At 40.1% G+C, this 25,412-nt stretch overlaps 1 protein-coding gene across 1 annotated transcript in view; it reads left to right on the top strand.

Moving 5' to 3' along the window:
- Window positions 1-24,703, top strand: part of LOC106543541 (cadherin-23) — a 41,442-nt gene extending 16,739 nt beyond the window's left edge. Inside the window, exons 12-25 of the mRNA XM_087702427.1 lie at window positions 3,036-3,230; window positions 5,352-5,462; window positions 8,052-8,181; window positions 9,739-10,002; window positions 10,295-10,456; window positions 12,540-12,796; window positions 13,162-13,259; window positions 14,077-14,197; window positions 16,280-16,359; window positions 17,300-17,340; window positions 18,036-18,096; window positions 19,772-19,901; window positions 21,102-21,224; window positions 23,711-24,703. Coding sequence (XP_087558553.1) covers window positions 3,036-3,230; window positions 5,352-5,462; window positions 8,052-8,181; window positions 9,739-10,002; window positions 10,295-10,456; window positions 12,540-12,796; window positions 13,162-13,259; window positions 14,077-14,197; window positions 16,280-16,359; window positions 17,300-17,340; window positions 18,036-18,096; window positions 19,772-19,901; window positions 21,102-21,224; window positions 23,711-24,040 — 2,103 coding nt within the window. The 3' untranslated portion in view covers window positions 24,041-24,703. The remainder of the gene's footprint in view (window positions 1-3,035; window positions 3,231-5,351; window positions 5,463-8,051; window positions 8,182-9,738; window positions 10,003-10,294; window positions 10,457-12,539; window positions 12,797-13,161; window positions 13,260-14,076; window positions 14,198-16,279; window positions 16,360-17,299; window positions 17,341-18,035; window positions 18,097-19,771; window positions 19,902-21,101; window positions 21,225-23,710) is intronic.
- Window positions 24,704-25,412: the final 709 nt, after the last annotated feature.

Genomic DNA, 25,412 nt, shown 5'->3' with positions numbered 1-25,412 from the left:
AAAGTCTATTCTGCATACCGTTGCGTGGGATAAAGTCATTCTGTACATCTCAGCTGCTGTTCACCGTCAGCTCTTAAATTCTTTCCGTTAGAATTCTGCTAAACACCTTTCCAGACACACCTCACAAGCTCATCTTCTTGCATGAAGGTTGATTCATGGCAAGTAGACTTGTTTTTCTTGTTAGTGTGAGATGTTTCGCTACTCATCCAAGCAGCTTCATCGGTTAGAGCCAGTTAGTTAAACCTCTCAAACTAACAAAAAGAAAGTCCAGTTGTCATGAATCAACCTTCAGACAACTTTACCTGGATGACTGAAATCTTCATTGTCATCTTATTTTAGTTTTTCTATTCTATTCTCTTTCCCGCTACATAAGGGAACAACTAGTTCAAACTGTCAGCCATATCAAACTCCATGCACACCTCTGACAAGTTATACAGTCACACCCCACATAAACAATATCCATGTTTTAATAGTTCTCCAGTTACATCATGTTCATCTGCATTTTCATCATTTTTCTTAATTTTTATTATTCATCTAGCTACCCTAGCTCTCATGTTACATCACAATTGATTCTCAACAGCTTCCAAGTTAGGAGCAATTAATTGAAACATACGTATGTAATACAGTTCAGCTTAAAAAATTAAATCAGCATCATAAAATCGTAGCCCAATAATTCAACCGCTACTACTACACAAAGGCAGAAATAACAAAATGTGGAAAAGCAGAAGATCGGAATGCTCTCTGAAATAATTTGGCTTTTACCTTCCAGGTGAAAAATCTTCAGGAAGGGACCTAGTCTGATATATCTTGGGAAACCATTCCACAACATTGGCGTCCTTCTGGCAACTAACCTTTTCTCTACATTGACAATTTACAATATCTTTCTCTCATCCTCCTGTTTGCAGACTATTCATATTTGCAGTTTTTCCCTCTTCCACAGCCTAATTCTTTTTCATACTTATTATTAGGGTAGCTTCACCTATTTCTATGACACTTTGTAATGTTATTATTTTCACTCTGTCTGTCCCAACCAGATTCCATGTTATCTTTCCTTGTTTCCATTTTCTATTTCCATTTCCAAAACAGTCTGTTTTCTGACATAGCACACACATATTTCTCTTTTTCCACCTTCTCTTCTTTCATTCTGACTTCTTTCTTATTATACCCTAAATTCCTTCCTTGACATCACCAGCCTGTAGTCTGGATTGCATTCAGAATCTCTCACCAGCCTTGCATCCTTCACTAATTCTCTCAGTCTTTCAACATAATCCAATTAATCATGCTTCTTAGTTTATTCTTTTTTTTAATGTGTATACATGAATTGCCTTATGCTTAATAACAAGTAGGTCTTTTTCTACCCACCAGTTACAATTCCCATTTCTCCCCAAGAATGGTATTGCTAAATATTTTGAGTGATTTTTCAGCATACTCTCTTCGAGTTCTCACCCATACATAGATGTGACCTATTGGTACAATTTCCCACCCCCTCACATTCATTCAATATGCTCCCCAAATTTTCCCAAAACTGTTGCTTTGTACTTCCATCATCACCATTTAGTAGAGTGTGTCATGCCACAATCTCTAAACCTGCAGATTCCTACTTTTGTAGGCACCCAGGCCAACCAAGAGGACCGCAATTCTATATTTTAGTCCTTACATTCACAATTAAATCCATATCTTCACTTTCCTGCATATGCTGCTCCTCCACAAGATTAGATCTCCGTATTCAGATCAGCTCATCCGTCCCATCCATTCTCTTAGTTTTACAATAAGTACCAGTCAGTTCTGGCACATTTGGGCTGGTGCACCACAAGTACAACCAAAACCTACCATATTTTTGGGAGTATAAGGCGCACCTTTTTCCCCCAAAAAAGAGGGTGAAAGTCTGGGTGCGTCTTATATGCTGAATACAGCTTTTTAGGCCTCGCAAAACCCCTCTCCCTTTGCAAAAATGGCCATGCATAGCCTTTAGGAGGCTTCCAGAGTGCTCCTGGGGCTGAGAAGGGCAAACATGAGTGAAAAACTGGCCATTTTTTGCTTGTTTCCCCCCCCAGCCCCCAGCCCACAGGAGCACTCTACAAGCCTCCTAAAGACTATGCATGCCCCCCCCCCCTATTTTACAAAAACCGGGCCTGTTTTTGCGAAAAATTGGCCGTTTTGGGGAGGTCTCCAGAGTGCAAAAACTGTTTTTTTTAATTTGCCTCTTCAAAATCTTGGTCTGTCATATACTCCAATGTGTCTTATACTCCGAAAAATATGGTAATTGCCTAATTTTAGCCCATGCATGTTCTCATCACCTAGAAGGTACATGGTGTGTTCCTTTCAAGATAATCAGATGACTCTGAAGTCAAAAGCAAGATACTGCTCTATCAAGAGAAATACAATATGAAGTGTTCAATTTTAGCTAATATTGCACCTCAACGTGTGTTAGAACTGGTTAACACATTACTTTCAGTTATTAATCTCTTCACTTGTAGGAACATATGTATTTATGCAGCACTATGATTAGTGAGTTTTGAACTGATGGAGTCTCCATTGTGGCAAGTTCTCAGAATCATCAGAAGGCCAAATATGTGAGTCTGCATTCCAATTAACCTGAAACCCAGCTTGTAAATACACTATAAATATCATCTTACTTGGTGGGATGCAGGCGACAATGTGTTGGCTTTCAAGGTAGTCTCTAAAACTAGTGATTCTGAAATGTATAGCTTAGAACTGGTCTTTGGTTGCATTGGTTGGTCTACTGGCCAAAACTGACTGGTATTTTTTTTACCATGAGCAGAGAATCCACGGGTACAAGTAAGGCTAGTAAGGTATTCTTCTATTTCTGTGTCTTATTCAGAAGGTTAATGGGAAAACTTTGATTGATTAAAGCCACGATCCATGTTGTGATGACATTTGAAAGTTTGTGACTTGGAATTTTCAGATCTGCATGCAGTGGTTGCATAGGAGATGTGATTTTCCCATGTTCCCCTGAAGTGGTCTGCATTTTAAACAGCTTTTTCTCTATACATGATCCTTGTATCTATAAACAGGAAATCCCCTTACGATCCAATGTGTATGAGGTATATGCTACTGACAAGGATGAGGACCTCAATGGAGCTGTGCAGTACACCCTTCTCAAAACTGGTGCTGGAAATAAGGATTGGGAATACTTTACCATTGACGCAAACAGTGGGCTCATTCAGACAGCAATGAGACTGGACCGGGAGAAGCAAGCCGCGTACAGTGTAAGTCACAAAGCTGGAATATTGCAACTTTCATAAAATACGCACATGATGATTTGTCTTTACCAGCCAGGGGTAGAATGCTTTGTCTTACGTTGCTCAGACGTTTCTCAGAACTGACAGATTAGAATAGCAGGCTTGAAATGCCAGAACTAAATTTGAGAAGTGGTAGTGTAGTTTTAGAGGGATGCGGTGGCTCAGTGGCTAAGACGCTGAGCTTGTCGATCAGAAAGTCAGCAGTTCAGTGGTTTGAATCCCTAGCACCAAGTAACGGAGTGATCTCCGAGGTGGCGCGGTGGTTAAATGCAGCACTGCAGGCTACTTCAGCTGACTGCTAGATCAGCAGTTCAGCGGTTCAAATCTCACCGGCTCAGGGTTGACTCAGCCTTCCATCCTTCCAAGGTGGGTAAAATGAGGACCCGGATTGTTGTTGGGGGCAATATGCTGACTCTGTAAACCGCTTAGAGAGGGCTGAAAGCCCTATGAAACGGTATATAAGTCTACTGCTATTGCTATTGCTATCTCCCATTACTTGTCCCAGCTTCTGCCAACCTAGCAGTTTGAAAGCACGTAAAAAATGCAAGTAGAAAAATAGGGACCACTTTTGTGGGAAGATAACAGCGCTCCATGCACCTTCGATGTTTAATCATGCCAGACATGGAGATGTCTTCAGACAACACTGGCTCTTTGGCTTTGAAATGGAGATGAACACTGCTCCCTACAGTCTGGCACAACTAGCACCCATGTGTGGGGGAACCTTTTTCTTACCTAGTGTAGTTCTGAAATAATGTATGGTTAGAGGAGCTTACCACATTCATCAACTAGCAAGTCAGATGCAACCACAGTTGGGACATTTCAGAGGACCAAGAAATTAATGAGGGTTCCCCTTCTTTTCAAGCACTGCAGAAGAGTTGAACATGGGGGTTGAAAGAATAAAGTCAGCACCTTCCTGCTCAGTTCTTTTCTGACCTAGTGTCATCCTTGAAGCTGACCTAGCCAAAGCCATCTTGGAGCTTCAGTATTGCCACACTGGAGCGAGGGATAGGGAGGGGGGATTGAAGATAACTGGGGTTGTGTAGTCAAGATAAAATACTTTTCCTGGGAACCAAGGACGTTCTCACACCTGGCCAGAGGAAGGAGGAGTGATGTCACCAGACCTGCGGAGGCTGCCATGATTGAGCCATGTGACTGGCTGTTTGAGGAGAAAACTTTTACTTTTAATTAGGTGAAAACCAAGGGGCTTCTCAGAGTTGGTTTTCACCAGATATGTGCCAATTTGATATTTCTTATAAAGCTATTATTTGAGGAATTCACCTGCCTCAGAGTTCTTGCTTGCAATTGATGTATTACTTGGAACCCTGACACCTAGGAGAGAACAGTTTTATTTTCTCTGCTCTGTTACTACTTTTCACCACTCAAATTCCTTTCTTACAAAGCTAAGGAATCATTTTTCTTAGGCAATCAAGATATTCTTTAAGATAGTTTTGCACCATACAAAAGATTAAACACAAGTTAAATAAAAGGGGAAGTTAATTATTAATAGATTAGTTAAATAAATAAAAATCTGTTTATTTTTCTCTTTTTTAGCTAGAAAACGCTCTAATTTTGTGTTTATGGTGTAGCCCAGTGACTTTCACCAAGTGCTGAAAAGGGAGAGCATGCGTGCATGTGTGCGCCTGCTGATCGGGGACGCAACCTGGAAGAGGAGCTGCCCAGGGGGCATGCGCACTGGGAAATAAACTTCCAGTTTTCGGCACGCACTTCCAGTTTCCGGCGAGCGCACTTCTGGTTTCCAGCCCATATGCACGCACAATGATCAGCTGGCTGGCATGCATGCGCAAGCCAAAAAAACAGAAGACCAGCTCTTCAGTTTCTGGCACTGCTGCACATGTGAAGGCCAGCTGATCGTCGCATGCTCATGCGCGCCAGAAACCCGGAAGAAGAATGGGTGACACTGCACATGCCAGGCAACATGCCTCTGCGTGCCATTTCAGGCATGTGTGTCATAGGTTCGCCATCACAGATATAGCCAATAAAAGAACTTAATTGCCTCTATTTGCTGCTTCTGCCTTTGCCACCGACAAGCCCATTACATAACTAGTCTTTCATGTGTTTTTCCCGTAGTTAATCATTGTGGCATGTGATCAAGGTCAACCACCCTATGAGACGATGCAACCCCTCCAGGTAGCGCTGGATGATATTGACGACAATGAACCTGTCTTCCTGAAGCCACCTGTAAGCAGGTCTACCTCTTCCCTTCTGAACTTCACTGGACCTGGGACAGATTAGAATAGAATAGAATAGAATAGAATAGAACAGAACAGAACAGAACAGAATTCTTTATTGGCAAGTGTTATTGTCTTTGGTGCATAAGCTCTCAGTGTTCATAAAAAGAAAAGATACATCCATCACTAATCATAAGATACAACACTTAATGATAGTCATAAGTACAAATAAGCAATCAAATCATACTAGGAAACAATCAATATAAATTGTAAGGATACAAGCAATAAAGTTACACTCATATCATCATACGTGGGAGGAGACGGGTGATAGGAATGATGACAAGATTAATAGAAATGCAGCCTTAGTGAATAGTTTTATAGTGTTGAGGGAATTATTTGTTTAGCAGAGTGATGGCGTTCAGGAAAAAACTGTTCTTGTATCTAGATTAGGATCCAAACTAGAACAAGTTCCTTTAAGAAAGATTTTAAAATAAGTAGCTGTCCTTGTTTCAACCAACATGCACATTGCATTAACATTTACTGAAAGTCACTTACATTTAGAAACAGAATCATTTGGGGAAAATATTTTTATTCACTAAATTAATTATAGAGGAAGTTTTGTTGTCACGTTTTGACTATTTCCAAGTTCTTAAATTAAACAGAAGTTTTTTTAAAAAAATCTATTTTTGAGCACAATAATAAGAAAATAGTCTGCATAAAGATAATAGTATAAAATGAAGCCTTATTACAGTATATCACTAAATTTTATTATGTACTGCACATCAAGAGTTGACTTGAACCACAAGATGGGCAGCAAATATATTTGCTAAGCAAATAAATAAATAAATATTTTTGCCTGGAATGCAGGTAGAACTTAAAACCAAATTGAATAACTATGTACAAACGATGTTTCGTAAAAGCCAAAAGAAATTAAACATTTGCAAACTTGCTTTTCTAACTTTTGTAAACTTCACTTACAAAAATTGCCAGTAGCCATTGATGTTAGAAGTTTACTTTGTTTTGTTTGTTCTACTGAAGGCATTTTTATTGGTCAGTGGCCGAAAGGAAGTTTTTGTCTGGTCTCAGACAAAGATAACTAAAAAAGTAAGAGATGAGGCTCAGTTTTTAGGTTTAGGATTGCAAGGATAAAACTAGACAGATTTGGGTTCTAGATGACTTTGTTTATTTACGGGGCCCTGTTTCTGGCATGCTGTCACACAGTGCCAGTCCACAGACTGGAAGTTGTGGACCCCTGATCTATTAGCACCTTGAATTCCTGAACATAAAGGCAGAATATAAACCTAAGAACAATTAATAGTAATAACAGGACCCCAAGAGAATGAAGATAAAACTTAAGCTTCCTCTCCCAGCAATCTATTATATTATAGTATTATATTACAGCAATAGTATGTTATGTTATGTTATGATGTTATGTTAGATTAGATTAATTAGATTAGATTATTTCATATTAGATTAGATTAGATTATTTCATAATATATTATTATTTCATATTATTTCATAATATATTATTATTTCATTATATTATTTCATATTGTTTTATAATATTATATTATATCATATATTTATATTATAATATAATGTTATGTTATATTATATTATATTATATTTATTATTATATTATTATATTATTATATTATTATATTATTATATTATTATATTATTATATTATTATATCATTATATCATTATATCATTATATCATTATATCATTATATCATTATATCATTATATCATTATATCATTATATTATTATATTATTATATTATATTATGTTATATTATGTTATATTATATTATATTATTATATTAATTATATCCAGTGATGAAATGCTATCGGTTTGGGCCAGTTCACCCAAACTGGTAGTAAAAAATGCTGTAAAAAAGTAAAAATTGTCACACAGCTTATCGTTGGAACTTTTTTTTTTACTTTTTAAAACTTTTTTTAGCTTTAGTTAAAAAATGCTTTAAAATTTTTTTAAGTTGGCCATGCCCACCCAGTCACATGACCTACGCCCACTAAGCCATGCCCACAGAACCGGAGGGAAAAAATTAAAATTTCACCACTGATTATATTATATCATATTATATATATATATATTATATCATTTACTATATACCTATGGGTGAGAAGCCCAGGTTCGAGACCCAAGCACCATGTGAGTTCCCGTTCTCGTCCCAGCTCCTGCCAACCTAGCAATTCAAAAGCATGCAAATGTGAGTAGGTAAATAGGTACCATTTTGATGGGAAGGTACCATTGTTTCTTGATGTTACACTGGCTACATGACCACGTAAATGTCTTCAGGCTGTGCTGGCTCAATGACCTTGAAATGGCAATGAGCATTGCCCCTTATAGTCAGCAACAACTAGCGAAGTAAACCAATATATCTATACTAGCTAATGAAGTAACTTCATTGAAATTTATATTGCTTATGAGTAGGGAGGCCTTTTTTATTCTCATGACCATAATTCATATAATGTTTAGTAATGCATTTGTTTTTCTATCTCACATGATTTTTTAAAAAGCTGTTGCTTCATATTCCCCCCTCTCTGTTTTTTGGTTGTTTGTTTTGCTCCTGCAGAAAGGGAGCCCCCTTTACCAAGTTCTTTCTGTGCCTGAACACTCACGGCCGGGCACCGTGGTGGGGAATGTCAGTGGCGCAATGGATGCTGACGAGGGCACCAATGCTATTGTGTATTACTACATTGCAGGTAGATTTCAGTTCTTCTCATCCTCCTCCTTTGGATAGTTTAACACTACACTCCATAACATCTTTGTCACCTATAATATCCATTTTGCCTTTAATGCACTTTGTAAAAATAATTGCTTAAGTTAAAGAAGGGGTAGTGTTGTGATCCATCAGTCATTAACTGATCAGTGTACATCCAGATGGCTTCTTAGGGGCAGAATTCACAAATGACTCAATGTTTCATTTCCAAAAATAAATACAATCATTTCTCCTCAACAATTTAATTTTATTTAGTTGGGCCAACCCATAACAATGGGTAGCAGGGATAAGTAAAAAAAAAACATACTTGAATTCCTTCCTTCCTTCCTTCCTTCCTTCCTTCCTTCCTTCCTGTTTCTCTTTTCAAATTAAATCACCTGCAAATTTAATGGAGAACTCATCAAATGTGCAGATGACACCAAACTGGCAGGAATAGCCAACACTCCAGAAGACAGGCTTAAGATACAGAAGGATCTTGACAAACTTGAACATTGGGCACTATCTAATAAAATGAAATTCAATGGTGAAGAGTAAGGTTCTACATTTAGGCAAGAAAATGCACAGGTACAGTATATGTGGTACCTTGCTCAATAGTAGTAACTGTGAAAGGGATTTTGGAGTCCTAGTGGACAACCATTTAAATATGAGCCAGCAGTGTGCAGCAGCTGCCAAAAAAGCCAACACAGTTCTAGGCTGCATAAACAGAGAGATAGAATCAAGATCACGTGAAGCGCTAATACCACTTTATCATGGCTTGATAAGGCCAAACTCGGAATACTGCATGCAGTTTTGGTCGCCATGATGTAAAAAAGATGTGGAGGCTCTAGAAAGAGTGCAGAGAAGAGCAACCAAGATGATTAGGGAACTGGAGGCTAAAACATATGAAGAACAATTGCAGGAACTGGGTATGTCTGGTTTAATGAAAAGAAGGACTATGGGAGACATGATAGCAGTGTTCCAATATCTCAGGGGTTGCCACAAAGAAGAGGGAGTCAAGCTATTCCTCAAAGCACCTGAGGGCGGGACAAGAAGCAATGGGTGGAAGCTAATCAAGGAGAGAAGCAACTTAGACCTAAGGAGAAATTTCCTGACAGAACAATTAATCAGTATAACAATTTGCCTCCAGAAGTTGTGAATGCTCCAATGCTGGAAGTTTTTAAGAAGATGTTGGATAATCATTTGTCTGAAGTGGTTTAGGGTTTCCTGCCTAAGCAGGGGGTTAGACTAGAAAACCTCCAAGGTCCCTTCCAACTCTTATTATTATTATAAAACACCCCACCCCGTAACAACTCAAATATTAAAATATTAAAAACAATGGAAAATTTTACATGAAAAAAATGATAGACCAGGGAGAGCAATAGAAACATAACCCTAACACTTTGCCTGCCACACTCCTTGATCCAGTCTTGGGAGACGTGCTTGGTTAAACATAGTTCTTGCTTAGATTTTTATTGCAGTCTAATTACCACCCCAAAGTGAAAGCCTATTTTAGAAAACAAACAGCCTAAAGGCAACCTGACTAGTGCTTCTCTTCCTTCAGCTGGTAACAGAGAGAACAATTTCCAACTGAGTCGGGAAGGGAAACTGCAGGTTCTTCGGGACTTGGACCGAGAGAAACAAAGTTTCTATTCCATCATCGTCAAAGCTTCCAGCAATCGAAACTGGAACCCTCCTCAAGGTCGCCGAGCAGCCAGACTCCAGGCTATGGATCTCAGCACTGATGACACCTTACAAGATGTCCGGATTTTTCTGTCTGACATTAATGATCAGTCTCCCCGCTTCACAAAATCGGAATACACAGCAGGTATAGAGAAGTTCACTTCAATGTGGCCAGAAAAATGGTCTCAAAACTGACGTTTTCTGAGTTACCTTGTGCAGCAGGGGTGAAACTCAGCAGGTTCTGACCAGTTCTGGAGAACCGGTAGCGGAAATTTTTAATAGTTCGGAAAACTGGTAAATACCACCTCTGACTGGCCCTGCCAGCATCTGTTCTCTACCTCCCGAGTCCCAGCTGATCAGGAGGGAATGGGGATTTTGCAGTGTCCTTCCAAAAGTGATCTGTTGGTCTTTGTTGTTTAATTTCCTTCTTCTGCTAGGGGTTGCGACCGATGCAAAAGTGGGTTCGGAGCTGATCAAACTTGTAGCGCTGGATGCTGATATTGGGAACAACAGCCTAGTCTTGTACAGCATTCTGGGAATTCGGTACATCAAACAACAGTCAAATGATTCTGACGAGGTGGCCAACATTTTCAGCATTGGTAAGGTTGGCAGTGAGTTGCTCAGATATCAACTGAATAGTTTAGGTTACATTCCTGAATGTTGCATGCATAAACGTCACTTGCCCAGACATAGGATGTTAACAGAAGCATGACCATTCAGTCAACTACAGATAGTCCTCAACCTGCGACCACAAGTGACCCTAAAATTTCTGTTGCTACGTGAGACAGTTGTTAGGTGAGTTTTGCCCCATTTTACAACCTTTCTATCCACAGCTCTTAAAGTGAATCCTTGCAGTTTTTAAGTTAGTAACACTGTTATTATGTGAATCTGATTTCCCCATTGACTTTGCTTGACAGAAGGTTGAAAAAGGCAATCACATGTCCCCGGGGGACACTGCGACTGTCATAGATATGAACCAGTTGCCAAACATCTGAATTTTTAGCATGTAACCATGAAGCTGCTCATGGTTGTGAAAAACAGTCATACGTCACCTTTTTCAGTGCTGTTGTAACTTTGGACACTCACTAAACAAACTGTTGTAAGGCAAAGACTACCTGTATCTATTTCGAAGCTTCCTGAGACCTCAGCGGCTGTTTCATACTAATATTTCAGATGAAGAGTTAACACAGTTGTCATATAGAGCACATCTTGCATGAGAGGCATTAGGATCTATTTTGGGTGTTTGATGGGAACCAGAGAAGTTTCAATATGATGTTGCATTGAGATAAGGAAATTCAACTGCTAACTTTGAACCAATCACTGTTTCTCAGCTTACTTGATCTTATTTAGCTGTGATATTATGATAAAATTGAAGTCTAGAACTCCTGAAGGAAAAACTGGGTATCAACCTAACAAATAAATGTGGGTTTGGTGCATCTTTGTTGAAGTCACACTGAATTGTTAAAGGTTTCTTTCAAAACATAAAATTATCCAAACTCTAAGTAAAGGGGATGAAAGCAATATTTTCAGCATTCATATTTCCCAAGAGTTAATCTGGTTAATGGATATACCTATTTACTATGCTCACACAATGCTTAAATAGTAACCAAATAGGCCAAGTTTATACAAGATGATAAAACATCAATCAGACCAAGGCTGACACTAACCAAGTTTTGTTGTGGTTCACTGGCGGCCTGCAGAGCTGGCAGGAGAGTCAGACAGTGAGGAGGTTGGGGAGCAACATAGGCCAGTCCTGGAGTATGGGGAAGGCTCGGACAAGGGCTCTGCATCGGAGGCAGAGAGGGGGCCAGTTATGTGCTGTCTCCGGAATCTGACATCAGCAAGGCAGAGGAACAGGGGGACCCTATTCACAGGGTGCAGAGCTGCCAGAAGGCAAGAACAGTTAAGACAAAAGGTGAAACTTGGGAATAAGGCTTGGAGATGATTGGCCCCTCTCATAAGACATAAAAGAGGAGCAAATGGATGTGAGTTTTGCAGGAAGCAACTTTTGTTCGTTCTGGTTGGTTTAAACTCTGAAGCTCCGTTTGACTCTGTGCTCCGTTTGGCCTTGCAAAACTAATTGGCAATTAGGTCTCCGGCATCGTTTCAAGGGAGATAAAGGTGGGTGCTTATCAGCCTTACCCTGAAATATTGTGGCAGACTTCTGTCGGACTCTTCACAGGCTGGTTGTGAATCATTACGGGCTGTGAATGAACATAATTCACAGCCATTTAAATAAAAAAAGGATTTTTGGGACTAAGCATGTGATTTTTAGTCCCAAAATCAAGATTTGATTTTTTTCAAGATTTTTACCAAGGTCAGAACAAGTTTTCAGTGTTGCACAAGTCCACCTGCTATGAATTTACTTGACCTGGCTAAAAAGGTCATCCAAACAGAGCCTCCAAAACTTGTCCTTCTGTTTCACATTTGTTTAAAATATATTTTGGTTGGACAAAGGTAAGAACTTATGTTCAATTAATTTTAGAATGCAGCAGCTAATTTCTTATTGTTTCATGTATAACTACCAGCTCTCTTTAGATGTCATTATTTTAAAATGCAATTGCAAGATTGTATGCTTTATCTTTCACCCTTCTTTGAAAATATTTCTTGCTCTTAGAAGTATTGAGTCCAAATATCTTGGCAAATTCTAAACTTGGAGTCTGTTGTTGACTCTTCTTAAAGGTAACCTAGATGGAATTCTTCGAACATTTGATCTGTTCACTGCTTACAACCCTGGCTACTTTGTGGTGGATGTCATGGCTTCTGATCTGGCTGGCCACAATGACACTACAGTTGTGGGAATTTACATCCTGAGAGATGACCAACGGGTAAAGATCATAATCAATGAGATCCCCGATAAAGTACGGCAGTTTGAGGAGGAATTCATCAGCCTGTTGTCCAACATAACAGGGGCCATTGTCAATACAGATGATGTGCAGGTATGTTTCATGTTAATGGAACATATGAATTTTCTACCCTGTTTTCCCCAAAATAAGACCTCTCCGAATAATAAGCCCAATTGGGCTTTTTGAGCACATGTGCTGAAATAAGCCCCCCCTGAAAATATTGCAACACAGCAGCAGCCATAAGATGACCACGCTCGCTGTCTCCTGCACCTCAAAAATAATAAGGCCTCCCCTCCCTGAAAATAAGGCCATGCACTTATTTCGGAGGTCAAAAGAAAATAAGACCCTGTCTTATTTTCAGGGAAACACGGTAATAATTTGTGCTTTTGATCCTTGAGCTAAAGGAAAACAAAACCTTTGCCAATTGTCTGAGTTTTTTTCCCCTCTTCATCCTGTAGTTCCATGTTGATAAAAAAGGCCGTGTGAATTTTGCCCAGACAGAATTGCTGATCCATGTGGTAAACCGGGAGACCAACAGGATACTTGATGTAGAAAGGTAAGCATTCTAACTTGATATACCTTGATAAACAGATCCCGAATTATTTGATCTTGCGCCAATATAGGCAGCCTCTTCTGATTGTAAGAAACATTTAATGGAATCACTTTTCAGATGAGACAGCTATTTTCAAAACTCATTACTGCTATTATGGTTGTTAATACTATGCACAAAACCTCTTGAATTTAGCTGACTCTAAATTCCCTTGCTGATTATAGATGGCAAATCAAACCAAATAACACATTGATTATTCACTCTATTTTTCTCTTTTACAACTTAATAAAATGCTTTTGAAGCCTATTGTCTTGAACCTTATAGAACAGGGATGGGCAACTATGGCCCCTTTATGACCTGTGGACTTCAGATCCCAGAATTCCTGAGCCAACCATGGAACTGTGGGAGTTGAAGTCCATAGGTCATAAAGGAGCCATAGTTGCCCATTCCTGTTATAAAGTATACATATAGGGTGGTGAAATTCCATTTTTTTTACTACCAGTTCTGTGGGCATGGCTTGGTGGGCGTGGCAAGGGAAGGAATACTGCAAAATCTCCATTCCCACCCCACTCCAGGGGAAGGATATTGCAAAATCTCCATTCCCATCCCACTTTGGGGCCAGCCAGAGATGTGGTATTTGCTGTTTCTCTGAATTACTCAAAATTTCTATCACCGGTTCTCCAGAACCTGCTGAATTTCACCCCTAATATAGGGCATATAGAGTATACAGGGAGGAGATGATTAATCGTTTGTGTAATAAACGCTTTATTTTATTAGCCTTAATTAATGGTAAAAATTAAGACATGTTTAATCATCTTTTCAGAGTCATACAGATGATTGATGAGAATAAAGAACAGCTAAAAAATCTTTTCCGAAATTACAATGTTTTAGATGTTCAACCAGCCATCACAACTCGAGCTTCAGAGGACTTGTCAACACTTCAGGTAAGTTTGAGGCTACCTTCTTTTACATCTTAAGCATAATTCACTTCCAGATGTTCCAGATACTTTTTGACTATATTGTAGGCCCATTATAGTTGAGAAACTTCCATTCTTCCTTTAATGACATGTTCTATACATCATAATGAACTTTTTTATTCTTTGTTTTCTACTCTCACATAAGAAACTATTTATCACAACTAGTGCTAGACTTTACCTGGCAGCAATTAAAACCAGGGGTTAAAAAGATAATTAAGGGTTTCAAACATGGTAAACTCACTGATTCCTCTATTTTAACTTTCCCTTGGGTTCGTAATTTCCTTGGTACTTTATCATTTTAGACTTTTACTAAACAATCTATGCCCTGTTGGGTCATCATTTCAGAGATATTTCCTGACCTAAGCCAGGGGTGGGTTGCTGCCGGCATTACTGCCAGTTCGGTGCATGCGCAATTTTGCGCGCTCGTGCTCACTATTTATTTGCCCATAAATAGGTCTGCACATATGCAGAACATTAAAAAATGGGGGGGGAAGCATGCCCCGCTGATCAGGAAACCGGTTCGGAGGTGTGGCAGGCCGGTTCCAGTGACCCAGGCTTGCAAACCACTACCAGTTCAGCCAAACGGGTCCGAACCGGTAGGAACCCAGCTCTGACCTAACCATAGAAACAGAATGATTATGGGTGGGCAAAAAAACAGTAGGAGCAGGAGCAACTTCTGATTTCCTGCCAGCTTCCCCAATGAGTTTCCTTATAGGAAGTTGGCAGAAATCATTGAAAATCTTCTTCCCACCCTTTCTTCCCTCCCTTCTCCTTCCTCCCCCATCTCCTTCCCTATCGTTCTGCCATTCCCTTTTTCCCTCCATTCCCTTCCCTTTTCAGCAAGCAGGTAAGTAGCTGCTCCTAGACAGGGGAGGCTGACTGGGATATTGTTACAGAAGGTTAAAACTGAAGGTCCCATAACTCAAGCAGCAGCCCAGTCCCCATCAGTAGCACTGAAGTAGCCACAATCTCTCCAAATTTCATTCTCTCAGAAGTCATGAATCCCGGATTTTGGAAAGATTGTATAAGTTAGCCCATTTGAGGTATCTTGGTTATTGCCCTATGTTTCACCCTTTCATCCCGGTAAAGTTTATAACAATGATATAGTTATAATAGCATAAAGATAAACATGCTGGTCAATTACTATAATGAACCCAAACTGTATCCTCCATCGAAATTTCAGAAACAATATTGAGGTAATTGCATTATTGTATTACTAGTGTCCTAAAAGTCTCATATCTTTAAGGTGAAGAAGCTAGAAAATATACAGCTTTGAATGCTAATGAAAGCTAATAAAAGTAGGGCTATTTTAATGCATGGGCCTGATGGGCACCCCATACCAACACCGATTTTGTTGGAAGTGCCAATAAAATAAATATATGTTTAATTTTAGTAACCATTTACATTTTTATTCCTGTGAGTAGTTGTCATAGGGGCCCCAGTACACTGCTTTGCCCGAAGCCCATAATGCTGTTAAGACGGCCATGAATTTGAGAGAGAGAGAGAGAAAGAGAGAGAGAGAGAGAGAGGGAGAGAGAGGGAAAGAGAGAGAGAGAGATGATATAGATATAGATCAGTGGTTCTGGCTGGAGAATTCTGGGAGTTGAAGTCCACAAGTCTTAAAGTTGCCAAGTTTGGGAACCACTGATATGGATGATCTAGATATAGATATAGATAGGTAGATATAGATATAAGTAGGTAGATATAGATATGAGGTATCATCTTTATACATGAAACATTTATACCTGCAGGTCTAACCGCATTTGTATTCCAGTAGACAGTCAAGGAGAGAAGACGGTTAGATGAAGCAATTCACATAGATTAATGGAATCTGGCACCAAATGATTAATTGGCCATACATTATGTTTCTCTTTCCCTCAGTGCCTTGAACATGAGCACATCTTGGAAGTATGATACCCTCCAGTCAGGGCCATAAGGCAGGTGAAGTTTGATGGCCAAGAATTTTTCTAGAAATTCCACTCCCCACTACAATGGTTTGCTTTGTTTTTTGTTTTTTGTTTTTCCCCCCCTGTTTCTTGTCATTTCTAGATGGCAATAATCATTCTGGCTATTCTCCTCTTCCTGGCAGCCATGTTGTTCATCCTCATGAATTGGTACTACAGAACTGCGTGAGTAGCCATCTGTCCCTGGATGGCAGAATATTTCAAATACCCTAGTCAAATGACACCATAAAATAATAATAATAATAATTAATAATAATAATAGTAGTAGTAGTAGTAGTAGTAACGATAATAACAGAAGAACAAATTAAGTGTTCTCAGAGTAAAGCCAGGACTGTCTGTTGGGTATTGTAAGAAAATCAATATGGCGGCCACATTTCACATAACCAATAGGAGGAACCACAATTATTGAATTGTGCCCATGTTTTTAATCATGTTTTCAGGACATTCTTGAGTAAAGCTATTTAGAGTTGCTTGTTTTAACCCTATAACCTTGAAATAGTAGTTTTTAGTATTCTAGTCACGAATACTATCCAAGTCTTTTACCAAATAAAAGGCTAAATAAGATTGAAGCCTACAAAAGGTGATAGCTTTAGTTACGGCTCTCTGAAACAAGGTCATTACCGTAGCTGGATAAAGTTTGTGCAGCTGGAGAAAATCTGCAGATGTTGTGTTGATCTACCCATGATTTTAAAATGGTGGCTTTTTCAGGAGCTGAGGTACTAGACTGGGACTAAACTGGGACACCATGAATTCTCGTCTTCTTAAGCACAGAAACTATTTGAGTGACTTTGGGCCAATTGTTCCCCCTCAACTCAGCCCATCTCAAAGAACTACTGTTGTGGGCAAAATAGGGGGAAGAAACATGATATAGACCACCATGAGTTGTGTATAATAAGATACACATCTTCTAAATAAACCAATAAGTAAATAAGGACAGTCTTAACTAAAAAATCTGCCTACTAGTAACAAAAGTTTTGTTTTTTTCTATTTGGGAAGAGAGCAGTGGGTGAGAAGCCTGATCGAATTCATTTAAAGCTTACGAAGAAATATGATATTTATATTCTTGCCCATACCAGTTGATTACTACTTTTAATTTTTTTTGCAGACACAAAAGAAAATTGAAAGCAATTGTCGCTGGTTCCGCAGGTAAACAATATTCAAATTTTGTATTTTTCATTATGGGGGGAAATGCTAATCGTTGGATGTCATAATTCATAACGCCGACTAATAAAAGGCTCCCACACTGTATGTCTCTTAAGATTTATTAAGCATTTTTTTTCAACATTAATTAGAAGGTAAGTTAAGTAAAGAATGTTCACAGCAATGTATAAAGTGCTGATATATCCAGTAATACTTATCCTTCAAAAGGCTAACACAGAATTAGATTCTATTCATCAGAAATCCACTGTAAAGATTCATAACTTCATATTTCTAATTTCCAACCCTATTCTTCTGTCCAGGTGCCTTGCATAACTATTTAATAATTGCTTGCTTAGTTTCTGTTCCCTGTATTATTATTATTTTTATTCTTTGTCGATGTTTTCATATTTATTGGATAAACAATAGAGAAAACACAAGAATTTAACAATTGGCACTAATATCACCTAGGTGGACTAAAGTTGCACATTTCAGATTAAACTGTTAGTTTGGAAGTAATGTCAATCTGTAAAATTTTCTTTGACATTCTAAGAACTGGCGGGAAAAAGATTCACTGGTAAATTTTCAGTGATATGAATCTACTTTTAAAATCATACTCCAGAAAGGCCATATTAAAAGAGACAACACCCTAAACTAATTGACATAAATTATGCTTGGCAAATTCAACACATTCTGTTTTGCAGGTAACCGAGATTTCATGGACATCATGGATATGCCAAACACAAACAAATATTCCTTTGATGGGTAAGTTCAGATTTCAGAAACAAGGGGCCCAATTTAGTTCTAACCTTAGACATATCACATAGAAATAAATTCAACTAAAAACTTATCAGGTTACTTTTTCATGTCTGGACAAGATTTAAAGATCTCACACAGGACTATTTTATGAATGATATGATTGGAGATTCAGGTGTCATGGAACGGAATCCATTCCCAGTTAAAGTAATGCCTCCTTCATGAATACTCTGGGAAAGAAAGACCCAGTTGGAAGATATGACTCTTGTTCTCATTAGTACAATCAGCTGCCAGAGTCCTGAATCCCCATTAAATTTAGGGGTCCATTAATTGTGTAGCTTGCCCTGTTTGAAAAGGGATTGAAGCAGAACATTTTGCAAATAATAATTTTGAATTTGTTGAGAAAACCCTACCTTTGATTGTAGATCATTAAGCTACTATTTTTCCAATTTCATCTGTAACATAAGCCACCATGGCAGGTATTTGGTAATACTACCCACAGTAAATCTTCCAGCCAAAGAAATGAAACATATGTCAAGTGACTTGCCATATTTAAGATTGTTCTCAAAAATCAATCTGTCCAGAGGTGGGTTGCTCCCAGTTCAGCCCAGTTCAGTCAAACTGGTAGTGGTGACGGTGGGAGGCTCCGCGCAGAAGCGTCGCGCACGCACGAACCGGTAGTAAAACCGGTATAAACCCATCACTGTCTCTGTCCCTCTCCCCACCCCAGAGGTGATATTCAGCAGGTTCTCACCAGTTCTGGAGAACCGATAGCGGAAATTTTGAGTAGTTCGGAGAACCACTAAATACCACCTCTGGTTGGCCCCATCCCCATCTATTCTCTGCCTCCCAAGTCCCAGCTGATCAGGAGGGAATGGAGATTTAGCAGTATCCTTCCCCTGACATGCCCACCAAGCCACACCCACAGAACCAGTAGTAAAACTTTTTGAATCCCACCACTGCCCCACCCCCATATATACAGTACATTTTCATGTACTTTTAATACTAAACTGTATAACAAAATAACAGAGTTGGAAGGGACCTTGGAAGTCTTCTAGTCCAACCCCCTGCTGAAGCAGGAGACCCTATACCATTTCAGACAAGTAGCTGTCCATTCTCTTGTCCCAAAGCTCCTTTTCCAAGGGGCAACTGGATCTTCTGGTTATTCTTTGAAGACGTTTCACTTCTCATCCAAGAAAAATCTTCAAAGAAAAACCAGAAAGTCCAGTTGCCTCTTGAAAAAGCATCTTTGGGACAACCATGACCTCGATGATTTAGAATCTCCATAGAGATGTCCATTCTCTTCTTAAAAACCTCCAGTGATGAAGCACCCACAACTTCTGAAGGCAAACCTTTCCACTGGTTAATTGTTCTCACTGTTAGGAAATTTCTCCTGAATTCCAATTTCCTTGATTAGTTTCATCCATTGTTTCTAATCTTACCTTCTGGTGCTTTGGAAAATAGCATGACTCCCTCTTCTTTGTGGCTGCTCCTCACATATTGGAACACTGCTATCATGCCACCCCCTAGTTCTTTTTTTCACTAGACACACCAATTCTCTTTATGTATCTCTACATATATTTGTTTATTCTCTTTCAAAACCCCGTTTTACTGCTGTGTTCTTCTAAACCACAGTTTCAAAGTTGACCACAGTTTCATTCTAGGCTTCATCTATCCCTGACAGAGCAAACCCTGTGTGGCTGGACCCATTCTGCAGAAATCTGGAATTGGCAGCACAAGCTGAACATGAAGATGACCTACCTGAGAACCTGAGTGAAATCACAGACTTATGGAATAGTCCCACCAGGACCCATGTGAGATGATAGCTGCTTAGTATCAGGGTTTTAAAAACCGCCAGCCTAATCGCCTAACTCTGTCAAAAGTAGCAATAGTAGGCAGGGGTGGGCTTCAAAAATTGCAGCAATGGGTTCACTGCCCTGTTGCTAGGTGGGCATGGGCATGGCGGGCATGGCCTAATCAGCCTCCTGCACCATGGCGGGGGGGGAGGATGGGTTCGCCCTCCCCAGGCTCCGGAGGCTTTGTTCGAGCCTCTGGGAGGGCAAAAACTGCTTCCCCCAGATTCCGGAAGCCTTCTGGAGGCTGGAAACAGGCCCATTTCTGGACTTCTGGAACCTCCAATAGGCCCATTTAGCCCCCTCCCTGAGCCTCCGTGCAGGCCCTGCACTTACCTGGCATGATGAACGGGCTGCGTGGAGATTCCTGGGAGGGGCAAGATGGGCGGGGCCAGCCAGGGATGGCATTAATGAGTTCACCAAATTGGGCAGAATCCTAGCTAGAGGATCACCCGAACCCTTTCGAACCCCCCAGCAGCCCACCCCTGATAGTAAGGGGAAATTGGATTAATGTGATCATGAATACCTGTGGGGAACAAGGAGGAGCAATGTGTGATATCACCATGAACCCCCCAATTGTTTTGTGCTTGTGTAACTCATTGAAGACAACTACAGAAGGGGAAATTCTTTCATTAAGGTGTTATTTTGCACATTTCAGGCTTTAAAAAAAATTCTACTTGCTGCAGAAAGTCAAAATGGATAGTAAACAAATGTTTTTTTTTTACAATTATGCTATGATTTTGTGCCTTTCCATGTCAAACTTCACTATCCTGTTATGTCAGGATATTTGTTACAATTTCTGTAAGCCTAAATCCTGGTAACCGAAGCAGAAGGGTTTTTTTGGCTTAAAACTAGGGTGGTAGCTTTAGATCTACTTCAAATTGCTAAGGTTGGAAATAATAAAAGTTGACTGTGAGGTAATATATTGCTGTATTTGCTGGGGAACCCAGCACCTCCTTTATTTTTATGTAATTTTATTCAACTTGCTGCAGGTATCCTTAATAATTAAGTTTGACCAAGAGAGTTCGCCACTAGAAAGCAAAAATGATTTACATGGAAAAGTTTCTAACAGATACAGAATTGAATAGAATTTCTGCGAAAAATCCATTTCCTTCGGGCCTGTTGAGGCCACAGAAGTTCTTCTAAGTTTCTTCTTTTTAGGGAACCTTCGGGCGAGGCCCTTCAGCTTCCAAGCCAGAAGAAGATCGCTATCTGAGGGCAGCTATTCAGGAGTACGATAATATTGCAAAGCTAGGCCAGATCATGAGAGAAGGGCCTATCAAGGTGGGTATCTATGCCATCAATGTCCTTGACATCGTAATCTGCAGCTTTCCAGCAAATATCATCTGTTGCTATGTAGGCTGCAAACAATTTTTGCTTAAAAAGTGACAGGAAAAGAATATTTTTTAAAAAATAAATTGACTCTTTGGCATATATTTAGTGCATAACTTTCGAATATCCATCCAGAATCCTATTTAATGCAGGCACAAAGCATTGCTTCCAAATCTGAGGTGGTCTTCAGATAATTGTTTCCACTATTTGAAAAAAAAATAGGAGGGAAAATATCCATTGGGCATTAGAACAGTGGTGCAGTTCAGCCAGTTCTATTTGGTTCGGGCGAACTGGTAGCGGTGGCGGGCGGGAAGCTCCGCCCATCCACCCGGATGTCATCATATCCCATTTTTGACGCTCTGCGCATGCACAGAAGGTCCCGTGCATGCGTGGAGGTAACGGGCGTGCTCACATTTGTGAACTGGTAGCGAAGGTAAGTTGATTTCACCCCTGCTTTAGAGGAACTTCTCATGAGGGTTCCCAAGGCCGGTTAATTTCAGGTTCAGTCCAAATGAGTTCAGTATAATGTCTCCCATTGCCCATTCCTTCCCTCCCTCCAGGCGTCTCTTTTAAAGGTAGTCTTGGACGACTACATGCGGCTGAAACGACTGCTTGCTGAGCGGATGGTGCATAAAGCCACCACCAGCCATGGGGACCAGTCCTCAGTCTCTGAGGTAGAATCTGTGTGTGCATGGGCTTCAAGAAAACGTTTGCAGTGCCCACTGGGTTGGAGTGTCTTCTCTTTCAGAGCTGAATCCTTCTGGACCTATTATATGGTGCTAGTTTTCTCTGGAGTTCTAAGTTTCCAAGAGCAAAGGTTTGCCAAATATTAACTTTGGTTATTTCTACTCTATTGAAGACCAGAGTTCTTTACACTCTTAATTTGAACAGGTGAAATGTTATTTTCCTTGAGGTTTTGTGTGTGTTTTGATACCATTGGTTACCACACTATCTAGGGTTTTTGTCTGCCAAAAAATTAAGAAGAAACCAAATTAGACAAAAACAAATTCCTTTTAGATCTCAGTTGAGTGAATATGTAGCCTGTCTTTCCCAGAGATTTATGCAACCTGCTGATGTTCATGTATTTTAGATCTCATTAGCCAACAATCCTAGTCAGTTGTGACAAAGGATTAGGGAAAACGTAGCCCAAAATAGATAGAATAGTTATTTGGTGGGATGGCAACATACAAACCTGGAATCTCGATAAAGGATAGAGAGACTATGTCCCATTCAGAGATGGTCTTTAGCCGGTTCGGATCGGTTCAGGCAAACCAGTAGCAGAAATTTTGAGTAGTTTGGAGAACCGGCAAATACCAACTCTGGTTGGCTCCTCCCTCCCGTCCTGTTGTTCCCTGTCCCTATATTCCCTTGTTTTTTTAGCTCTTGCTGATTCACGTGGCAGAACAGATTACCAATGCTAAGTATTTTCTTGTACAGCCTAGCATTTGCAATATATCAGCCTGGCAGCTCTCCAAGCCTGATAAGGTCTGTGGTTGTAAATTCACCCTTGAAAGACTGTTTGCCAGGACTTTGCTGGATGTGAATGAGAGGAATTCACATTAACTTAATAAAAAGGGGTTTTGTTGGAATAAGGAATCTGCCTCCTGATTTTGTGAAGCCCAGGTCAGAATATCTGGTTTGTTTATGATGTTCAGGCCTAGCATCAGATAGAGAGGTGAGGTGCAGGTTCTTTAACACTGTTATAAAATACTTTTATAGAAACAAAGTTCTCTTGCCTATTAAGATTTAAGAAACACGTGCTCATAAAAAAACAGGGCCAAACATCTTTAATAGATCTCATTGATGCATTTTATTCATGTCAGTTCTAAACTATTTGCCGGTAAGTTTATGGTATTAACAGCATATAGTACGTCGGTTTGAAAAAGAAAAGGGGGATCTAATGATTGTTGCTTTGCAAAATAGCTTGGGGAAAGACATTCACATTTGCATGTGTATTAATGGGAGGCACATCTTAGGTTCTAGATATAACGAGGATTTTCAGAAATAGTTCCAGCAGGAGCCTATTCTGATTCATGCGGAAAGGTAGTATTGAAAACAGTGGAAAAATCAGCTTGAGAAAAAGCAAAATACATGATGTGTAAGGTTTCCTAAAAATGTCCTAATTGATTCATCAGTATCGAGTCAAGTTTCAATACAAAACTAGTCATCTATTAGGAGCATCGTAAGCAAGATCTTTTCACAGTCAGGTATAAACTTTGACCTATAGCTGAATTTAACCCTGTTCCTTCCCTCCCCTAAGTCTGTGTCATAAATCACATTCCCCAATGAGGTGCACCCCTCCCAAGCCTGCTGCAGTAATCTGAGATCCGACTTCAGCTGACAGTATGCATGGAATGCACTCCCCCCCCTTCTCTCACTATGACAACGTTGGGAGTTGACAATATGTTGATTTCCATCCTGGGTTGTTTTTTTCCTAGCTGATACAGAATGATCTGGATGAGGAGGAGGAAGAACCAAGGAGCCCTAGTCAAGGGAGTCTTCGCTTTCGGCATCAGCAGCCTATTGAGCTCAAGGGACCTGATGGCATCCATGTGGTCCATGGTAGCACAGGCACACTCCTCACCTCGGACCTCAACAGCCTTCCTGAGGATGACCAGAAAATACTAGCTCGCTCCTTAGAGACACTGACTGCTGAAGGTGGGTCCTACAGTGACAGAAATGCTCGTACAGAGTCTGCCAAATCCACCCCTATGCACAAGATGAGAGAAGTGATCATGGAGAGCCCACTGGAGATCACGGAGTTATGACTAGAAGTGGCGTCACTGGTGTAGCCCTCCAAGGGGTCCTGGGCCTACACAGACTCCTGAAGGAGGAGTACAGACTAAAGGACAAGAAAAGAGAAGAGGGCAGGGTCACCAATGCCAGGCCACCGCCTGTTCCAGAGTCAGTCTGATCAAGATAAGACATCCCTTTGTTCTGGCAGTCCTGAAGAGCCTAGCTCCAGGGATGAAGGCTCTCAGGACCAGACGCTCAAAGATTTGACTCACTCTCTTAATTTTGTTTTTCAGATATAAAGTGTTTCAAAATAAAAGCTGTGGGAGGCCCTGGGATATAAGCTTAAAGCTAGAATTGCAATAATCATGGTGCCATGTTCCATCAGTAGGGTCAACAAGGCTCTATATAACAGGTTCTCGACTGGATCAATGTGTTCTCCTGCCACCCTGATGATAGCAGGGAGTGATGACTACCAACTGAATGCAGCTAAGATGATTCTACGATGTTTCATTTGATCTCACACACAATAGCTGTGTGATAAACTTCAGGAAGCTCCATAAATCTGTTCAGCATTACTCCGTGTTGTCATATTTCCCGAAAAAGAAACCTGAAGCCATGTTTTCATTTTGCTGGCTTACAAAAAATATTTCAGCAATCAAACAGAGTGACTAATTAAGGTTCTGAATGTCAGAGTGTTGGTGTGTAATTTTTTTCTTCTTCTTTTATTTCAAACAATGATGTGTTGAGAGTTTTTGGAATGGTCTGTTAAAGGAACCAGAAATACATTACACATGAATTTGGTTAATCTGTGTGTCCTTTTTTTCCATCCCAAATGTCATGTTAACCATTTTGCCATAGGTTTCATAATTACTTTAGACTGAATGCACACACTCCAGCAGAAAAATGAGAATTATATTTGCATTCATCAATAAAGTAACAGATTCCTAAGACTACCAAGGAAGGGTATTTAAAGTGTCCCTTATGGATTACGCTGCAGTATACTATATATTTGAAAGCACATAAATATGCAAGTAGAAAAATGGGGATGACCTTTGTTGGGAAGGTAACAGTATTCTGTGCACCTTTGGCATTTAGTCATACCAGCCACATGACCACGGAGACGTCTTCGGACAGCGCTGTTTCTTTGGCTTTGAAATGGAGATGAGCACCACTCCCTAGAGCTGGTGGGCAAGGGCTCTTGGACCAGTGTGTGACCTGCCTGGAGGGGGGGGGAAACCCCAAAAGACTTGAGAGAGGGAAGTACATCCCCAGTTCTCCGAAGTGCCATTGGAAAGAGTCCCAGAGAAGTCATTTTTGCCCCCCAGCCTCCAGAAGCATTCTGCAGACTTCAACAGGGCTGGGGGGAGGCAAAAATGCCCTCATTTTTGCAAAAAATGGGACATT

This window comes from Thamnophis sirtalis, unplaced genomic scaffold (assembly GCF_051295495.1).
Source record: "Thamnophis sirtalis isolate CommonGarterSnake01/CBP01778 unplaced genomic scaffold, rThaSir2_p1.2 scaffold_15, whole genome shotgun sequence".
NCBI classification, from domain to species: Eukaryota; Metazoa; Chordata; class Lepidosauria; order Squamata; family Natricidae; genus Thamnophis; species Thamnophis sirtalis.
Note: the sequence above shows the minus strand (reverse complement) of the source record. Positions and strands in the feature narration are given on the sequence as shown.